Source organism: Acipenser ruthenus, chromosome 2, assembly GCF_902713425.1.
Source record: "Acipenser ruthenus chromosome 2, fAciRut3.2 maternal haplotype, whole genome shotgun sequence".
Classification (NCBI taxonomy): Eukaryota; Metazoa; Chordata; class Actinopteri; order Acipenseriformes; family Acipenseridae; genus Acipenser; species Acipenser ruthenus.
Genome location: NC_081190.1, coordinates 26,564,878 through 26,581,746, shown reverse-complemented (window position 1 = coordinate 26,581,746; position 16,869 = coordinate 26,564,878). Strand labels below are relative to the sequence as shown.

At 37.3% G+C, this 16,869-nt stretch overlaps 1 protein-coding gene across 5 annotated transcripts in view; it reads left to right on the top strand.

Moving 5' to 3' along the window:
• Positions 1 to 3,549: 3,549 nt before the first annotated feature.
• LOC131698778 (chromodomain-helicase-DNA-binding protein 1-like) overlaps positions 3,550 to 16,869 on the top strand; it is a 34,463-nt gene continuing 21,143 nt past the window's right edge. For 2 of the 5 annotated variants that reach the window (XM_058992785.1, XM_058992783.1), the window contains exons 1-11: positions 3,550 to 3,932; positions 5,511 to 5,699; positions 10,381 to 10,585; positions 10,832 to 10,942; positions 11,049 to 11,119; positions 11,796 to 11,933; positions 13,908 to 14,173; positions 14,289 to 14,514; positions 14,858 to 14,958; positions 15,410 to 15,588; positions 15,926 to 16,050. In XM_058992785.1, coding sequence (XP_058848768.1) covers positions 5,647 to 5,699; positions 10,381 to 10,585; positions 10,832 to 10,942; positions 11,049 to 11,119; positions 11,796 to 11,933; positions 13,908 to 14,173; positions 14,289 to 14,514; positions 14,858 to 14,958; positions 15,410 to 15,588; positions 15,926 to 16,050 — 1,475 coding nt within the window. In that variant the 5' untranslated portion in view covers positions 3,550 to 3,932; positions 5,511 to 5,646. Of the gene's footprint in view, positions 3,933 to 3,961; positions 4,630 to 5,510; positions 5,700 to 10,380; positions 10,586 to 10,831; positions 10,943 to 11,048; positions 11,120 to 11,768; positions 11,934 to 13,907; positions 14,174 to 14,288; positions 14,515 to 14,857; positions 14,959 to 15,409; positions 15,589 to 15,925; positions 16,051 to 16,869 lie in introns of those variants that run through there. The other 3 variants (XM_058992775.1, XM_058992759.1, XM_058992766.1) reach the window with 2 other exon arrangements.

The following is a 16,869-nucleotide window of genomic DNA, read 5'->3' as shown; positions in this document are numbered from 1 at the left end:
GTTTGTGTAGTCGTTTGGATGGGAAGCCCTATCCACAGCAGTTAAATTAATAAACTCGTGCAGATTGTGGCCAGTTAAACCCCTTGGCCACAATATAAAAGCCTGCAGCTCGCTGTACTCGGGGTGGGTGTATGAGGAGCGAGAGTGGAGAGAGCGAGGAGAGAAAAACGAAACTAAAAAAAGATACAGGAACAGTGAAGGCTACAGCCCAGCCTGACCTGTATTATTTATTATTTTGTGTTTGAGATTTGTTTCTGTTTGAACCTTTTATTTTGCTCTGTGACCACAGTTTCTTTTTGTTTAAACCTTTGATTTATTTTTATATTTAAATAAAATGGCGGCGCCACGTCTTTCTTTTGCAACTGCAGTACTTGGTGTCAGTATTTTTCCCGTCTCTGCATCTGTCCTGACGTCACTGCCCAGCCCACCCTGTCACAGGCTCATACAGTTAGATTTGTTTTCACCAAATAATCTGTTGTGTTAAATTGTAAATAACATAAACTATTTTGTTTTAGGCTTCTTTAATAACCGTACAAACATTTCCAAAATATGAATATATATTTATTTTTATTTTATAATTCTGTACATATATTTGACTCATTAATTAAAGCTTTGTGGATAGGGCCCTATCGTTCATATTTTCACTGGTTTCACAAAACATAAAATGATACTACATGGACAATGTTGTGAAAAAAGAGCAAAGTTTAACAATTAATGGTAAATGAAAAAATTAAAAATAAAAATTATTGTTACAAAAAAAACCGAGGTTATCACAAAATGGATAAAATGACATGGATAAAACTATAACCTTGACCACAATTAAAACTAAAATGAATTGAATAAATCACTCTTCTTCATGGAGCAAAAAAGGTGATAACCATACAGGATTTTTTTAAGTAGAATCCCAGATAATGATCAATCATGAACTGGCTGCAGAGAAGTGAATAGTACACTTGGAAAGAAATTATGGTTAATGCTACACATTTTCAAAAAAATATTTGAATTTGTAACATTCACCAACAACTTGGATACAGTAGCTAGTCCCACCAGTTACACAGCAATCTCAGTTTATCCATATGAATCCAATTAAACATAATTGTTATGTATTAACAGTCAAACATGTGGAGAGTTAATATTGCTACTCGCAGCCAATCCCGTTTCAACCGAACAAAGAGCAAGAAAGAACCCAATGGTAAGATTCACATTGAGACTGATGTGTAAAACTTTTATTTTGATTTTTTAAATTTCAATAATTACTGTATTATTTGGAACATTTGCTGTACCCCCCAACTCTTACGCCCAAGGTTGAGAACCTAAGTCGTTGTTTTCTTAAGATGTGGTAGGAAATTATAACATACCCTATTTATTATTATTATAATTTAGCAGACACCTTTATCCAAGTTCACTTACAGAGAGTAGGGTGTGTGTAGTCACTTTCAACATCTCGCCCGAGCTCAGGGTCACACAGTGAGTCAGTGAGTGAGCTGGGATTTGAACCGGGGACCTCCTGGTTACAAGCGCTGTTCTTTAACCACTGGACCACACAGCCTCCTACCCTAACTACTCATCCGAGATATACTGTATATACAGTTGTAGTCAAAAGTTTACATACCCCAATGGAAATGTATCATTTCTAGAAATTTCTTAAAAACAAATAATTATAGGAAAACTCTTTTGTAGCAAAAGTTTTGCTTTTGTGGACGAGTTAAAGTACGAGAAATAGATGTCTACAATTATTTATTTCATAATTTTTTTTGCAGAACTCCGAAAATGCTAATTCAAAAGTATTCATACGCTGACAAGGAAAATTAAATTTATAGCTAGCTGAGGCACATTTAGCTATAATAACCTCTTTTAAACGATTAGGATATTTGTCAATTAGCTTTTGGCATGACTCTTTAGTGATTTTTGACCATTCTTCAATGCAAAATTGTTCCAGTTCATTCAAATTCCGAGGACTTATCTTGTGCACAGCCTTCTTCAACTCATACCAAAGATTTTCAATCAGATTTAGATCTGGACTTGACTCGACCATTCCAGAACCTTGATTTTATTCGTCTTTGACCATTCTGAAGTAGATTTTGATGTGTGCTTTGGATCGTTGCTGTGTTGGAAACCAGGTTTTGTAGAGAAAGGTTTCAGATGATTGGCCAATATCTTTTGGTATGTTATGGAATCCATTTTACCATGTAGTGGAACTAAATTTCCTGTGCCATTAAAGGAAAAACAGCCCCATAATAGGATAATACCATCTCCATGCTTGACAGTAGTTATGGTGTTCTTTTCTTTGTACACCTCACCAGACTTACTCCAAACGTAACGACTATCAGCGTGACCAAATAGCTTGATTTTTGTTTCATCACTCCATAAAACCTTTGACCAGAACTCATATCCATTATTCAAATGACATTTTGTAAACTTTAAACGATTGTCCTTGTGATGTTTTCCTAAGAGTGGCTTTTTCCTTGGCCTGCGACCATTGAGACCTTCACTATGCAATAGTCGACCTATGGTTGAAATGGAAACTTGCAACCTATTCACTTTGAATATCTTTGGCAGTCAATCTCGGATTGTTATTAACCTTCCTCACATACTTCTACTTGTTCTTGGTGAAAGAACCTTCTTTCTTCCAGTCCGAGGGAGCGTTGTGACAGTACCATGAGTCTTGTGCTTGATAATAGAAACAATAGTTGAAATTGGGATACTCAAATGATCTTATATCCTTCTCCAGTTTTATGACAATAAATCATTTTCTGCCTAAGGTCCTCAGATAGCTCTTTACTTTTTTTCATATTGACTTATTGTAATGACAGCAATCATCCTATGCCTAACCCTTTCATACTCTTGAAGAATGTTCACCTACATCCAGCATTTTCTACTCTTCTAGAATTAGGTTCTGCATTATCATATTGAAATTTCTAGCACCTTGTAGACAATATCATAGCATCAAAGGGTATGAATACTTTTGAATTAGCATTGTTGAAGTTTTGCACTAAAAAAATGCTGAAATAAATAAGTGGAGACATCTAACTTTTTTTCATCCACAAAAGCAAAACTCTTGCTACAAAAGATTTTTGCAATAAATAAAATATGCATCTTGATTCAGCACACTCCACTCCACTCCCCTCCCCTCCCCAACATAAGAAATGGCAGGTGTCCCGTTTTTGTATTTTGAAGATTAACTGGCAGGATATAGTTGGCTACTCAACATACCCAAAAATTCGTATGTAGGCGTACTTGTATTAAAAATAGCCACATCTTGTCACTCTAATGTAGCATGTTTCACTTGCCACAAGGTTGGCAACTTTAGTTTCGCTTTTGAATTAATTCATAGTAGGAACAGGAGCCAAGGGTGATTCCAATCTACAATCCACTCCGCAGCCACAACCAATAGTGTTGCAAAAAAACATTTTGGCAACTGTGTCCAGGGAGTCTCTTTTTCTGTACCCCCGTCGGCCTCATCCTCCTTCTCCAGCCGTACTGTGGTGTGTGTGTGTGTGTGTGTGTGTGTGTGTGTGTGTGAGAGAGAGAGAGAGAGAGAGAGAGAGAGAGAGACAGAGACGGGTGAGCGCTGGCTGGCTGTGACGTCACTGCCCGGGGTTTCCACACTCCAGTTCGGTTGAGTGTGAGCTCGACGGCGTCATGGCGGAGGCCGGCAGATAGGATTCGTAAATGATCTCCATACAATCAACAACCTTTTGATTACCAAAAAAACACATTTTTTTTAGTACAGAAAGGAAACCTAAAAACTCAGGCTGATTGATTGCTTTGAGTGAAGCAACGAGGGGGGAGCTTGGGTCACAGAACAGATTCCAAACAGCCGAATCGAGAGAAGAAGCTCACAACGGGACCTGGCAAAGAAAATAATTTTGTGTTACAAAAAAAAGGACCCAAGACGCCGGACGGAGAGTCAGGCAGACGACTCTTTGGAGGTACAAAAAGCAAAGCGGGACAGAGAGAGAATTACCAAAAGAACAGCCGGTCTGATTGAAACCAGGAACACTATAATCTCAATCCTTCTTAAAGCGAAAGGAGTTACTTAACATTACTACAGCACTAGAATTTCACGGATGGGAGGAATGGGTTTCTAGTAGTAAACGCGTGATGTGCAAATATTTGGAGAATATCAGAAGGGATTAAAGTATCGAGGAAAAGAAAAGGCTGGCGGTTCAGGAAATCAATTATTAGTCACCCACAAATCAAGATATATAATTATGTAGTGTGTTTTTTGTAAGGGGGAAACATTGAGGAAATCAGTCCAAAAGGAAAAAAAAAAGCTCTATTGTAGAAAGTGCTGCAATTATTACTATTTATAATTAGCTAAAAACTAATTGTTTTCTTATTTTTAAGCGGTATTTTAAAAACGAATACAAAAATATCAATTCTGCTGTGCAGCTCTTTCACTTGCACAGTGTGGTTTTTATTTTTTAGTGGTTTTGCTGCGCAGCTCTTCACTCACACAAGCGCGAGGAGAAGAGCGGCAGGCTGCCTGGAGGCTGGAGGCAGAGACGCTCCAGCGGGGATCTTTGTTCAGGAGAGGCCGGCTGAAACTCAAGCACGCTGCAGGCCTCGAATCGGGGCCTTTGCGGTTTAAAAATGCTATATTATATTTAAGATTTTGAGATGGAGGTTAGACTGGCCCTGAATTTATTACGCGTTTTGGGTTGTTTTAGGTCAGTTTGGGTCTAGGTTGATGTGGATTGGTTTTATTTTGCCTCTTAATGTATTTGACTTTATTGGAATATTTCTTAAAACTAGGATGGATGGGAAACAATACAGAAGCAATATTATTATTGTGCACCAGACGAGCGTGTTTGTAAAGTAAAGACTTGCGTGTTATTGTAGGGGCTAAGTAGCAGTCTTGGGTCAGGGAGCCATGCTGGATTTTATAAGGAAATAAGGAAAAGTAAGGACAAAGACTGGGGAATGCGCTGGTACTGTTTTTCTACTGCAGTTGTTCAAACCCGAGAGATAATATTGTTTTTCAGTAACGTTGTAGTTGTGTTTTTTTTAGTTTAAGAGACCACGATAAGTGGTGTAACATACCCAGATGTGCATACAGCTATAAGATGGGTAATGTATTGACGAAAGGCATAAGGGACATACACTGTAGTATATTGAAAACAAAATAATTATCTTGACACAGTATATCCATTCATAATTCAAGCGCAATTGTGAAAATGACACGCATTCCAAAATAGGGCATCACAAGAAGGCATCTGACGTTTTGAGAAAGTAGTCCTCATGTGTTGCTGTCTCAAAATATCCTTAATCTTTTTTTTGCCTTAGTGACTGAAAAACAGAAAAAATGCCCTTAATTGAACAAGTGCACAACGTGTGTGTTGACAGCTACAATCATTGTATGTTCCCGTGAGTGGTACTCACAGTAGACTGTAAACAAACTGTTGAGTTAAGCAAACTACAACTTTATGGCTCATCAATAAAGAAAAGTAAGTTGACCTAGCAAATGTCCCCAATATATTGACTAAGTTGTAAAATTCTCTTTATAGATAATCAGATACTCCTGGAGGGTTGCTGAAAGAACAGAAAATCAGTGTCGTTTGCAGTGATCTGGACTTGCTTTTTAAACTTTTGTATTGCTTCTGACAAGGAAGAATTTTAACACACAATTGTGGTAACTGTAAAATGGATGGACGCAGTGACCAGGAAAGTGTGAGCAACAGCAGTGGGGAATCAAGGTAAGACTTCTATTTTTACCTTCCGTTTAGTTTTAAAACTGAACTTTATGCATATTGAAGGTATGTAATGTTGCCTGTTTGCCATACCTGGTGATCAGATGGCTGATAGGGAAAGCACTGATATTATGGCCAGTCATGGGTTAAAACCATGCTCTGTAGTTGGTCAGCTTAACACAGTTTGTTTCAAGGAATAGGTGGCATGGTATTTCAGCTGGTTGTATTCAGTTGTGATGCCATTACCCAGTTTAGTATTTCATCAGGCATTGTTTTTGCAGGACCTGGAATTAAAGCCCTCTAGAATTGAACAAGCCTTTCTTGAAAAATCTATTTTCTGGAAAGCTCTACAAAGAACTGTCTATTGATAGGTGACAGTGTGCTATTTTTAATTTTTTTTTTGTGGATAACACATTAGTCACCTGTTTTCAATTCAACAGGCGTCGCCTTCAAATCTCATCTCAAACTTATATCCATGTTCATAGAACCAATGTTCAACCCAGTTTGCCCTGCCAAGTCATGTTAAGTACAATGCTAGAGAAATGAGATTGTTGTCAGCTATCTGCCATGGACCAAATAATATTTTATTAACACTCACCCTTTTTAAATAGAAATCTGTAGACATAAACAAAGAGAACACAACACATTAACAATATCAAGCAAAACAATTACATTTGTGTTGGGTGGTGTTGGGTATCTAGTTGTATGCTCTGTTTGGCTGTTGAGCTGAATGCTCTGATGGGTTGTTTTTATAATGTTGGACCCTGGATAATTCTTTGATAAACAAAACATTTTCAACACAACATTTTTTTTTTAAATATTGGTATTGCAGTTATTTGTTCTTGATAGACAGGCACTTTTGTCTTCTATCCCAGTTCGTGTAAAAGCCAATTGAACTAATTTGCTGTTTGTTTGTAATATTCACCAAATGTGTGGTGCAGATAAACTAAGAACTGACTTAACATAAGTTATTCTGTACTAATGTACCTATTCAACAGTCAATTGGTTGCCAGTACGAATTTCAAAACATATTCATACCTGCACATCAAATAGTTAATACCAGTGTGATTTAGAGTGAAGCCAATGGCCTGTTTTTATTCCACAGCCTATACACATTGCCAGCATGCTCCAAAACCTTAAATCTGAAGGATGATCTGATTTAGTTTGTGACATGTTTTGTCATTTTAGTTTTGCTTTTTTTTGGCAACAATGTATAAAAAAACTGTAACCTACAGTAAATGTTCAAGCACCAACATCATTTGTTATTTGAAAACATAAGGATTACTTTTTTTTTGCCTTAATTAAAAATGTTTATCTATTTTGTTACAAATTAGCGTGATCTAAATACCACTGTTTCTTTAGACCTGTTCACACAAATGGTCTGGACTACAGAAATGTCCTTTTTTTAAGTTTCCAATGTGGTGTCAGATAAGTTCCTAAAATGCAGTATTGATTGTTACACGAGTCTAACAAACTTCAAGTACAAGTACTTGGTAGATTTAAATAAACCTCAGTAAAAACAAAGGGTACATCAAAAGACATTTGTGCCATTTGAAATTAGACAGAAGGTGGGAGATGGGAGGAGAGCACTGAAATTGGGGGTTTCAATACATTTGCCAGTTGAAAGGAACAAGTGTTTGAAGTGTTCAAAAATATGTAAATGTGTAGTCTACCTACTAAAAAGCTGTGTGATTGTCAATCTATTTTCAGACATGTAGTTTGAAACCATCCTCTAAGCACTGTTAATAAACAGTATATTTGTATGTCCCTCAAATCATCAGTTTGTAAGAGCAACAGTATTTTGGATGGATTGGAGTATGATGTTTTAATTAGTACAGTCCTATTAGATAACAGTGGATTGTGATGAGCAAGAGAGCATATGTGCCTGAGTTTCTTTTTGTGATAGGTGTGTATTTTAGTTTGAGATCAGATCTGTATGAGTTTGCATCTGCTTGACCAGATTACGGAGCAGGGTGCCAATTGAAAAAGCACCGGAGTAAGATATAGATGGCAAGACTGGCAGATTCATGTATAAGGAGATTTTCTCCAGGTGAAACTGACTATGAATCTTGTTCTTTTAATGTAAGTTGCTGTGGCAAGTGACTAATTTTCACTGGTCATGGAGAAAATGTACTTTGAAATTCTTACCATATTCAGTTTAACCTGTGATGTTTTATTTGATTTAGATCATATAGAACTGCTTGTAAACTCTTAGCATTGCAGATTTTCAAATCACTTGAAATTTACTTAGCTAACGTTGGTATATTGGTTGCTTTTTAGTTAGATATACTATACATTCAAAATGTCATCCTTTGGTGAAGGAATGTACGAAACAGAATATATTTACTATTTTATCTTCAGCTTATTCAATAGACCGCTTTCTTGTAATTCCTTGCAGCCAGTCTTGAGGTTATTGGGATCTAAGCCACAGTATTGTCAGGGTTACCTACTTTTGCATGCCTTGTGCTCTCTGATTGATTGGGCTAATAAAGGTTGTATCTAGGGACCCCTTGTCAGTTTGACACCTGCATTTGTTATGAAATTCTGTTCTATATTCTGTGGTTGTGGCCTGTTTTTCCATGGTATAGAATGACACTTATAGTGGTGTATGAATGCTAGAGTTGTATAGATTTAAAAGGCATGGTGCTCCTCATTTTAATCACATACTTTACTGATCAAACTTCTGTATTGGGATGGATCCATTGCCAGACAAATATTTGGCTTGGCATTAGTCCAATATTGATGTCTTATCCTTTTCCTCAATACATTAAATTTAGTTTAGACATGTATATATGAAAAAGCAGGTGAGCATATGGTGTTGTGCCATAATGAGGTCACAAGACCAGTAAGTTTCTGCTATATAGAGACTAGGCTACACTTATTAGGCATGTTCCGGACCATGTCTTGCAAACCACAATGCAAGTAGCCTATTCCAAGTTAGTTTACATTTACCCTGGAAAGTGGTTGTAGAAGTTGCCTGTCAGCTTTAGCTATGTTATTGCATCTCTTACCACGACTGTAAATTCAGAATTGGAGCTGTCAGTACAGTATAAAGAAAGAGTTGAAGACCATGACACATCAGTATGTGCAGGATAAGACATGGAAATGAATAGTTTAATAAGTGGAATTGATGACTCGGAGGTAAACAATTGGTACCAAGATAAAGCATATTCTAATTATTGACTTGTAGTATGTGGAATAACTTATTGTGATCATACAGATAAAGAAATGACAGACACACCCATATATATTCCCAGAATCTAATACTCCTGTAACAGGGTGACATCAGCACAACACAGCAGACTGGGGTTTAAACTGAGCCGCTATGACATTAAACAAAACACTTTGTAAAATAAAACTGCGTGGTGGCCAAAACAAATACAGACAAACAGACTAAACGAAACAACACGGTGAGTCAAAATAAACAAACAAGTGTCGTGCTGGTCCTACCAGCATGCAATAGCAATTGTTATTAGTATTTTAAATTCTCTCCTCTCTCTCCCATTCTCTCCTCACCGAACACCCAACCCCGAGTGAGTGAGTGCTTCGTGTCTCTATATATACAGTTGTGCCGGGATTCAATTACAAATTAATTATTCACTTGAATCCCAGCACGTGAACTAATTTGTGCAATCCCTGTGCTCATGCACTATTACATACTTTATCTGCACGTGCCTAAATACAACTATATATTTTAAATCACTTGTGCTACACAGACCTATTTATATCCCGTGCACCAATACCTATACACCAACATTAACACACCACACGCGACATGTAACACATAATACAGACATGGGCAGGGCACGCTGCCACAACTCCGTACACAAGCAAAGCATGATGCAGACATTTACGGTATATGATCTGTTATGACATCATGAGAATGTATTGCAGTCCCTACAATGTCTTTATTTTTACCCGTCAAATTTCAGTAACGGGCAAGTGCTGTATAAGCCAGTAACACTAGTAGTGTTATAGGTATTACTACTTAGTAGGGCTGTCAGTTAAGCCTCCAAATAGCAATCGATTAATTGGGCACACAAATGATAATCGTTCATATAAATACCAATGATTGTACCGCCCACATAAATTAGTTCTTTTATGTTTTTAATAAAACTGATTTATTAAAAAAAACATTAAACAATTAATTCTCAAATACTTTTAATTTCTGTTAAATACATTTGATAACTATATGGACACGTTCATACTTAGAAAAAAAAACCCAAAGCACTCGCTTATCTAGACTATATATTTGCGCTTTGTTGTCCTTGTTTAATTTGGACTGCTGTCTGATCGCAGCTGTGATGAGTTTAGTTTGACTTATTTTTTGCTCTGTGATTTGTTGTGGTCTTTTCTAATATCTTTTTATGCTGACGTAGAACTGTAGCACTGGTACTTGTTTAATGTATATAAGATGCCAACCCCTTATAAGATGCCAACCCCCAATTATCCAGTATTTATATCCGTATATAATGAGGAATGGAATTGATGGAAAAATTGATTTGATTTAATCGTAGCAGCCCTGTTACTTAGTAGCTTTACTAGGGATAGTAGCTAATAAAGCATACAGCCCTTGTTATTTAGGTTATGCACCCTGTGACCTAGATCTCATTTATTGTTATAATCGCAAATTGGCTAAGAGATGCTGAAATGTATGTGTAACTTTTTATTATAAATGTATTTTTAGCCAATCTGATGAGGAATCTGGCTCTGGATCAGGCTCTGGTTCAGGTTCCAGCTCTGGGAGCAGCAGTGATGGAAGCAGCAGTCAATCAGGAAGCAGCGACTCAGGCAGTGGTTCCGACTCCGGCAGCCAGTCGGAATCGGAGTCCGAAGGGTCAAAGGAAAAGAAACAGCAAGAAAACAAAACTGCGGAAATAGATGGAGCAGAGGTATTAGAAGCTGCTGATGGGTTATGTGGGGTTGTATATATTCTTTTCATTGTTGGTGTTATCTGGTATAACTTGCTACTGTGAAGGAGACGCTCGCCACACAGTCGTGGCACATTTTGTTTTTTGAACGTAATAATGTGAACTGTGTTTTATTTTTTTCTTGTTTTTTATTTTACTTTCACCTGGCTTGAACATGTTAAAATGCTTGTCATTTTTATGTTTTGTATTTATTTATCTTCCCTCCAGTTTTGGAAATCAAATCCAAGTATCTTGGCTGTACAACGATCGGCTATGCTCAGGAAACAGCAACAGCAGCAACAGCAACAGCAGAGTTCATCAGACAGTGGATCAGATGAGGTAACCTCAACAAATTGCATGTATTTGTTTCCATAAAGACCTGAATGACCAGACGTGAGGTCTTTCCCATAAAATAACTTTATCTGAATTCCACCCCCCCCCACAGGATTCGTCCAGCAGTGATGAATCAGATGATGATTCTTCAAGCCAGAATAAAAGGAAAAAGAAGCGTAAAGAGTAAGTTCATATTTAAAGATTCATAATGGGAGGGGTCCCAGAGTGACTCGCTTGGTAAAGCCGTGTGGTGCGCAGGTTTGCATCCTTGCTGTGCAGAGTCACTGGTCTTCACTGGGGATTCGGAAGGGAGCGTCGCATTGGCTCTGGTGCTCCCGTGGATTAGGGAGGAAAAAAGACAGGGACTGCTTCTCATCGCACTACAGTGAACCCTGCTGGCTGGCCTTTATCCGCCAGAGTCTAGAAGCTCACTGACTGCTCTTGAGTTCCTGTGTTTAAGAGGAAGCTGGCCTGGTCGTGAAATTCAGCACTATTGAGTGTTTAATAGTGACGGATGGTAAAACAAGTAGAATATAAAGAGAAAACTGGATTTCAGTGGTGTGGTTTGGCAGTGCAGTTATCGTATGGTTGAGGACAAAGATATGTAACAGATTTACTCTTGACTTTTTTGCTTGGTTAGTAACAGTCAAGCCTAGAGTGTTTTGTTTAATAAAATAAATACTATACTGTGACAATGTTTGAATAAACAAATTCTAAACTTACAGCACTGGTGACATTTTAAACTTGGCTGTTTACCAGAATCCCTCCCAAGGAATACGGGTTTGCTGTTAAAAGTAATAAAGTACTGTAAACCTAAATTATTTGTTTTTAGTGAGGACTGGCATTTGTCTGATTCCAGGCCAGAGTCCAGGTCTGGATCGAATTCTGGGTCAGATTCTGGTTCTGACTCTTCAGATGATCAAGGTGGAAACAGCGATGAGAGTGTATCGGACTTCGAGCCTAATCACAAAGTTAAAAGCAGAAAGCCCCCAAACAGGTAAATCTGCACCTTTCTTTTTGCACTTTATCCTTGTAAACACTTTTTATAACAAAGTTATTAGACTTTCATTGGTGTTGGGAAGAGTGTTACAGAAATCTGTTTTGAAGGGTTTGTCCATGGCATTTGTAAAATTTCAGGCAATGGTTATGAAGCCACTTTACCCCACCAGAAATATAGAAATAACTATTACAGCTTTGCATTATGAACCTCGCATACACACTAACTAATTGCAACAATTCTGTTGCAGTATATTTCGTTTTCTGCATGTCTGGTTTATTCTGAACTGAAATTACAGGATTTTTTTTTTTTTTTTTTTTAACTGAACCTCAGTTTTTACTGATTTATACCTGATTTTTAGTCTACTATTCTGTATTTTCCCGGTACTATTTTTTAGGAAATACACAATATTTTGAATAAAATGCCTTTTTATTTTCACTCGGACATTGTAATAAGCAGCTCTACACTGTATCCTAGGATACAGCACGTAGGTTTAGACAGAGGATCAAATAATGTTCAAACATTGCACGTGATTGGTTCTCTGTTCACAAACACATTATCACCTGATTCTGTTGGCCAATGGCCAGTCAAAGCCCGATTTTGGTGGGCGTAGTAACTTGCTTGATCAAAAACTAAATTGAAATACTTACATGAAAATATCATGTTTTCAGTGGATGAGGAATGGGGAGGAAATGAAAATCACTTTATGAATATTCAAAAGAAAACGACATTTCGAAGTATACAAAAAGCCAAATATCAGAAGTGGGCCAGATAAGGCAGAGGATGTTCAAACAGACAGAATAAAAGAACATAGTGAAAGTAAGCGACACATTAAACTAAAACAAGAAAAAGAGAGACAAGCAATCCATTTCTGCTGCTTTTACACACATTTTAATAAGAGAGCACAGAATTACTGTGTTAATGAGTTTGTCAGAGCTCTGTGCTTTGCTGGACAGCCACTGTTTATTGCAGAGAGGTATGCATTTGTGCGACAGTACTGTCCACCAGCTAAACACTGCGTAACGCCGACAATCTTAATCATAAATATTTGACAGAAAATGATGATGCTTTAGTTGGTAAACTTATGGAACTCAAAACGTGGCTTGTTTTGTGCTGATGTCACGTTCATACCTTCTGCAGATATTAGCTCTGTCAGCACAGCGATTGCCCGAACGTTTGCAAAGTACCAGGTAACTTAGGGAAATATGTCCTCGATTTGCACATATTCTGTTTTATCATACATCCCAGGGACATTAAACTTAATCAGAAACCAGAACTGCTACGCCTCCTATTCCACATGTGAAGTGCGTGTACTGAGATTTTTACTGATGTTTCCATTAACACATTTTTACCAATTTATATCCATTTTTTTAATACAGTAATACCTCGTGTATTTGACTGTTGGATAAATTAATCTTATTTGAAATGCCATTATACACAGCTGTAACAATTACTATATTCACACAATTACTGTTTTGAGATTCAGCTTTTATTAGGGAGCTCCCCTAAATCCCTTGTTTAGAAATATACAGGGTGTTAATGCTTGTGACAGAGGAGCCGTCTGCTGTGTGGGTTGTGCATTCTCTGCTGTGACAAGCAGGAGATCGAGACAGAGGTTGAAGTTGATACACCCCACAGGCAAACAGGATTTATTTACATATCAACACACTGAACAGCTCCTGGGACACTACCAGCAATGGCAGCGCACAGAGCGCATACAACACAGTGTACGAAAACTTTGGTAGGATCTACAATCTCTCGGATAAATGGTTAAGGCGGATATGTGATGGGCAGATACGACTGATTACTGTATATGTAAAATAAACTCAGAAAAATGTGTTAAACCAAAAATGCGGAACACCAAGTATACTATAACGTAATTGACAGTTATTCGCCAATATAATTATGAATGTGATTTTATGTGTTTTTCCCAACCATATAACAGATTATATATTAAACTTGATTGTTTTAAAGGATAAATGTAAGAAATGGTAAAAAAGGCAAAGCTCAGAAAAAGAAGCCACCAATGGGTTCCTCAGATGATGATGATGACGATGATTATGACAAGAAGGGTCCCCGTCGTCAGGCCACTGTAAACGTGAGCTACAAAGAGGATGATGAAATGAAGACGGATTCTGATGATTTGGTGGAAGTGTGTGGTGAAGATGTTCCTCCTCCTGAAGATGATGAATTTGAAACATTGGAAAAAGTGATGGAGATGAGGTTTGGGAGGAGAGGAGGTATGCTTAACTAAATTAATAATGCTATGTCATGCACGTTTTAATTTGTCTCTCTTGTAGAAGCCAAAACTTACTTGTGGAATACTAACTGTGCCTTTTTTATTTTTATTTAAAGCTACTGGTGCAACCACAACTGTATATGCAGTGGAGGCAGATGGTGATCCAAATTCTAACTTTGTACCAGGCAAAGACCCTGGAGACAATCAGTATCTGATTAAATGGAAAGGATGGTCTCACATTCACAACACCTGGGAGACCGAAGAGACCCTCAAGCAGCAAAATGTCAGAGGCATGAAAAAACTAGATAACTTTAAGAAAAAGAATCAGGAAATGAAACGATGGTAAGTATTAATTTAGAATTGCAGATAAATTCACAGGTAAAGTACATTTAACTGCCCTTTTTTAAATCACTGTATTTAATAGTAGAATATCATACTGCTTTGCACCCTCTTTTTTAATACTATAAAGCTTTAAACACACTATACTTTTTTTTTATAAACACCTTTAACCCAGTTACTCCCCCCCCACACAGAGAGAATACGTAATAGTAATATTACTAGTGCCATTTAAAACCTACCTCCCTTTGTCTTATGATTTATCTTATGATGCTACACATGGGGTGCCTCATCAAACAATATTTTCTAAAATGCATTCTTATATATTTACTTGTATTTTGTTTTAAAGGATGAAAACATCATCTCCTGAAGATGTTGAATATTTCAACTGTCAGCAGGAGCTTCTTGATGACTTGCATTCTCAATACCAAATTGTGGAGAGAATAATTGGTGAGTAAAAATGTGAAAGCTGTACAGAGCTATTCATAAAAAAAGACTTTCTTTAAATGCCACCCCCAGTTTAAGAAGCCACTCGTCACTTTAGGGAACACAGTTAAACAGTGCACTCCACGTTGAACTGTTTTTTTAAAGAATTAATGACTCAAACATTATGTCAAATGCTTCCTTCATTTAATTTATTTAGGAAGCTTACATACTTTTTCAGTTTAATCATATATTTATGCAAGATTGGTAAACAGTAAATTCTTCAGATAGGTAACTCAATTCATCAGGAAGTTGTACAGTAAGATCATCTATTTTGGTCTAACATTTTTGTTCCTGAAATCCAAAATTAATGCAATGGTTAAGGTTGGCACTTATAAAATTAACCACATTATTTTAGCAAGATGTAGTTCTTTCAAAGCAGTTGATTGGTTGCATTACAATTTTCTTCCATTGGCAGCTCATTCTAATCAAAAATCGGCGGCTGGTTATCCAGACTATTTCTGCAAATGGCAAGGCCTTTCATATTCTGAATGCAGCTGGGAGGACGGTGCTCTAATTTCAAGGAAATTTCAGAAATGTATTGATGATTACATGAGCAGAAACCAGTCAAAAACCATTCCCTTCAAAGACTGTAAGGTAAAGTGCTTGCAGATTTCAGTGTCTGACTTCTTACAATATAACTTATGTTTGTTAGGCATTTGAGGGTACATAAACAGTTTTTCATAGTACATTGTTAGACCATGAAACATGTTCCTCAAGCTAAAATATGTGCTGAATGCTAAAATTGTACAATAAGAAATTGCTCTATCAGAAGATAGGTAGTGCAAGCCAGTTCATATGCAAGTGCCCTGATTTACAAATTGGCAGTGCAACAAATTCAAAAGCAGTGTTAAAAGCATCCTTAGCATTTCATTTTTACAACTGTTGAATTTGTATGTTGAAACATTTTGTGTGTGTATAATTTCTCTACCAGGTGTTAAAACAGAGACCCAGGTTTGTTCCCATGAAGAAGCAGCCCTCTTACATTGGTGGTGATGGATTAGAGCTCCGCGATTACCAGCTGGACAGTTTAAACTGGATGGCACACTCATGGTGCAAGTAAGTCACTTGCCTAACATTTTACCCCGATTTTAATACTAATATTAATGTTATCTTAGGTAAGGTAGTCAGAGTTTAGTGTTGAAGGTCTCCTTCTTTGTGCTTGTTCTAGTTTTGCGTCATAACCTGTGTGTACTTATTTCAGGAATTAACCTCAAGCAACTATTATCAAAAACTTACATGTCAATCTACACACTGTTGTGTACATGCAGTCCCTTCGATATTAACCCTTTGCAGTCCATTTATTAAGTGCGTGTCAGGTCCAATTTATTTTCACACGCGCAGTTCATTTTAGACGCGCTGTTTAAAAGGATTTTTTTTCCACAGTTAAACAGGTTTAAAAGGCCCTGCATATCAACAAAGCACTCACTAGGCATCTCCAGCCCCGCCCCACCCTTTCGTTCACTATAGCTTTCACATATGCTAAGAAATAAATAATAATAATAGTCGTACATACCGATCGATCATCTCCTGATCACTCGTTTTATCACCAAACTCCTCAATAATGCGATCCAAGTCATTATTTTATTACTATAACATTTCCAAAAAGCTCTGCAAATGTCCGTGTTATTCTCTGTGTGCTGATTCAGTAACAGCCAGCTTGTTTCCTTATGCCCCCCCCCCCCCCCGAGACATGATTATTTTAATGTCATTGCTGTTCAGTAAAAGCTTGTGCAGAACAATGGGATGCGAGGGGTAATTAACTGTAATATAGCTTTGCACGTAGGGCTGTAGGATTGCTGGCATAAAAATGTTTTGTCTGCTGTGGACGCCGCTGATTGTGCTTGCATCCACTAGATTGGGTCATCAATCAGGAAG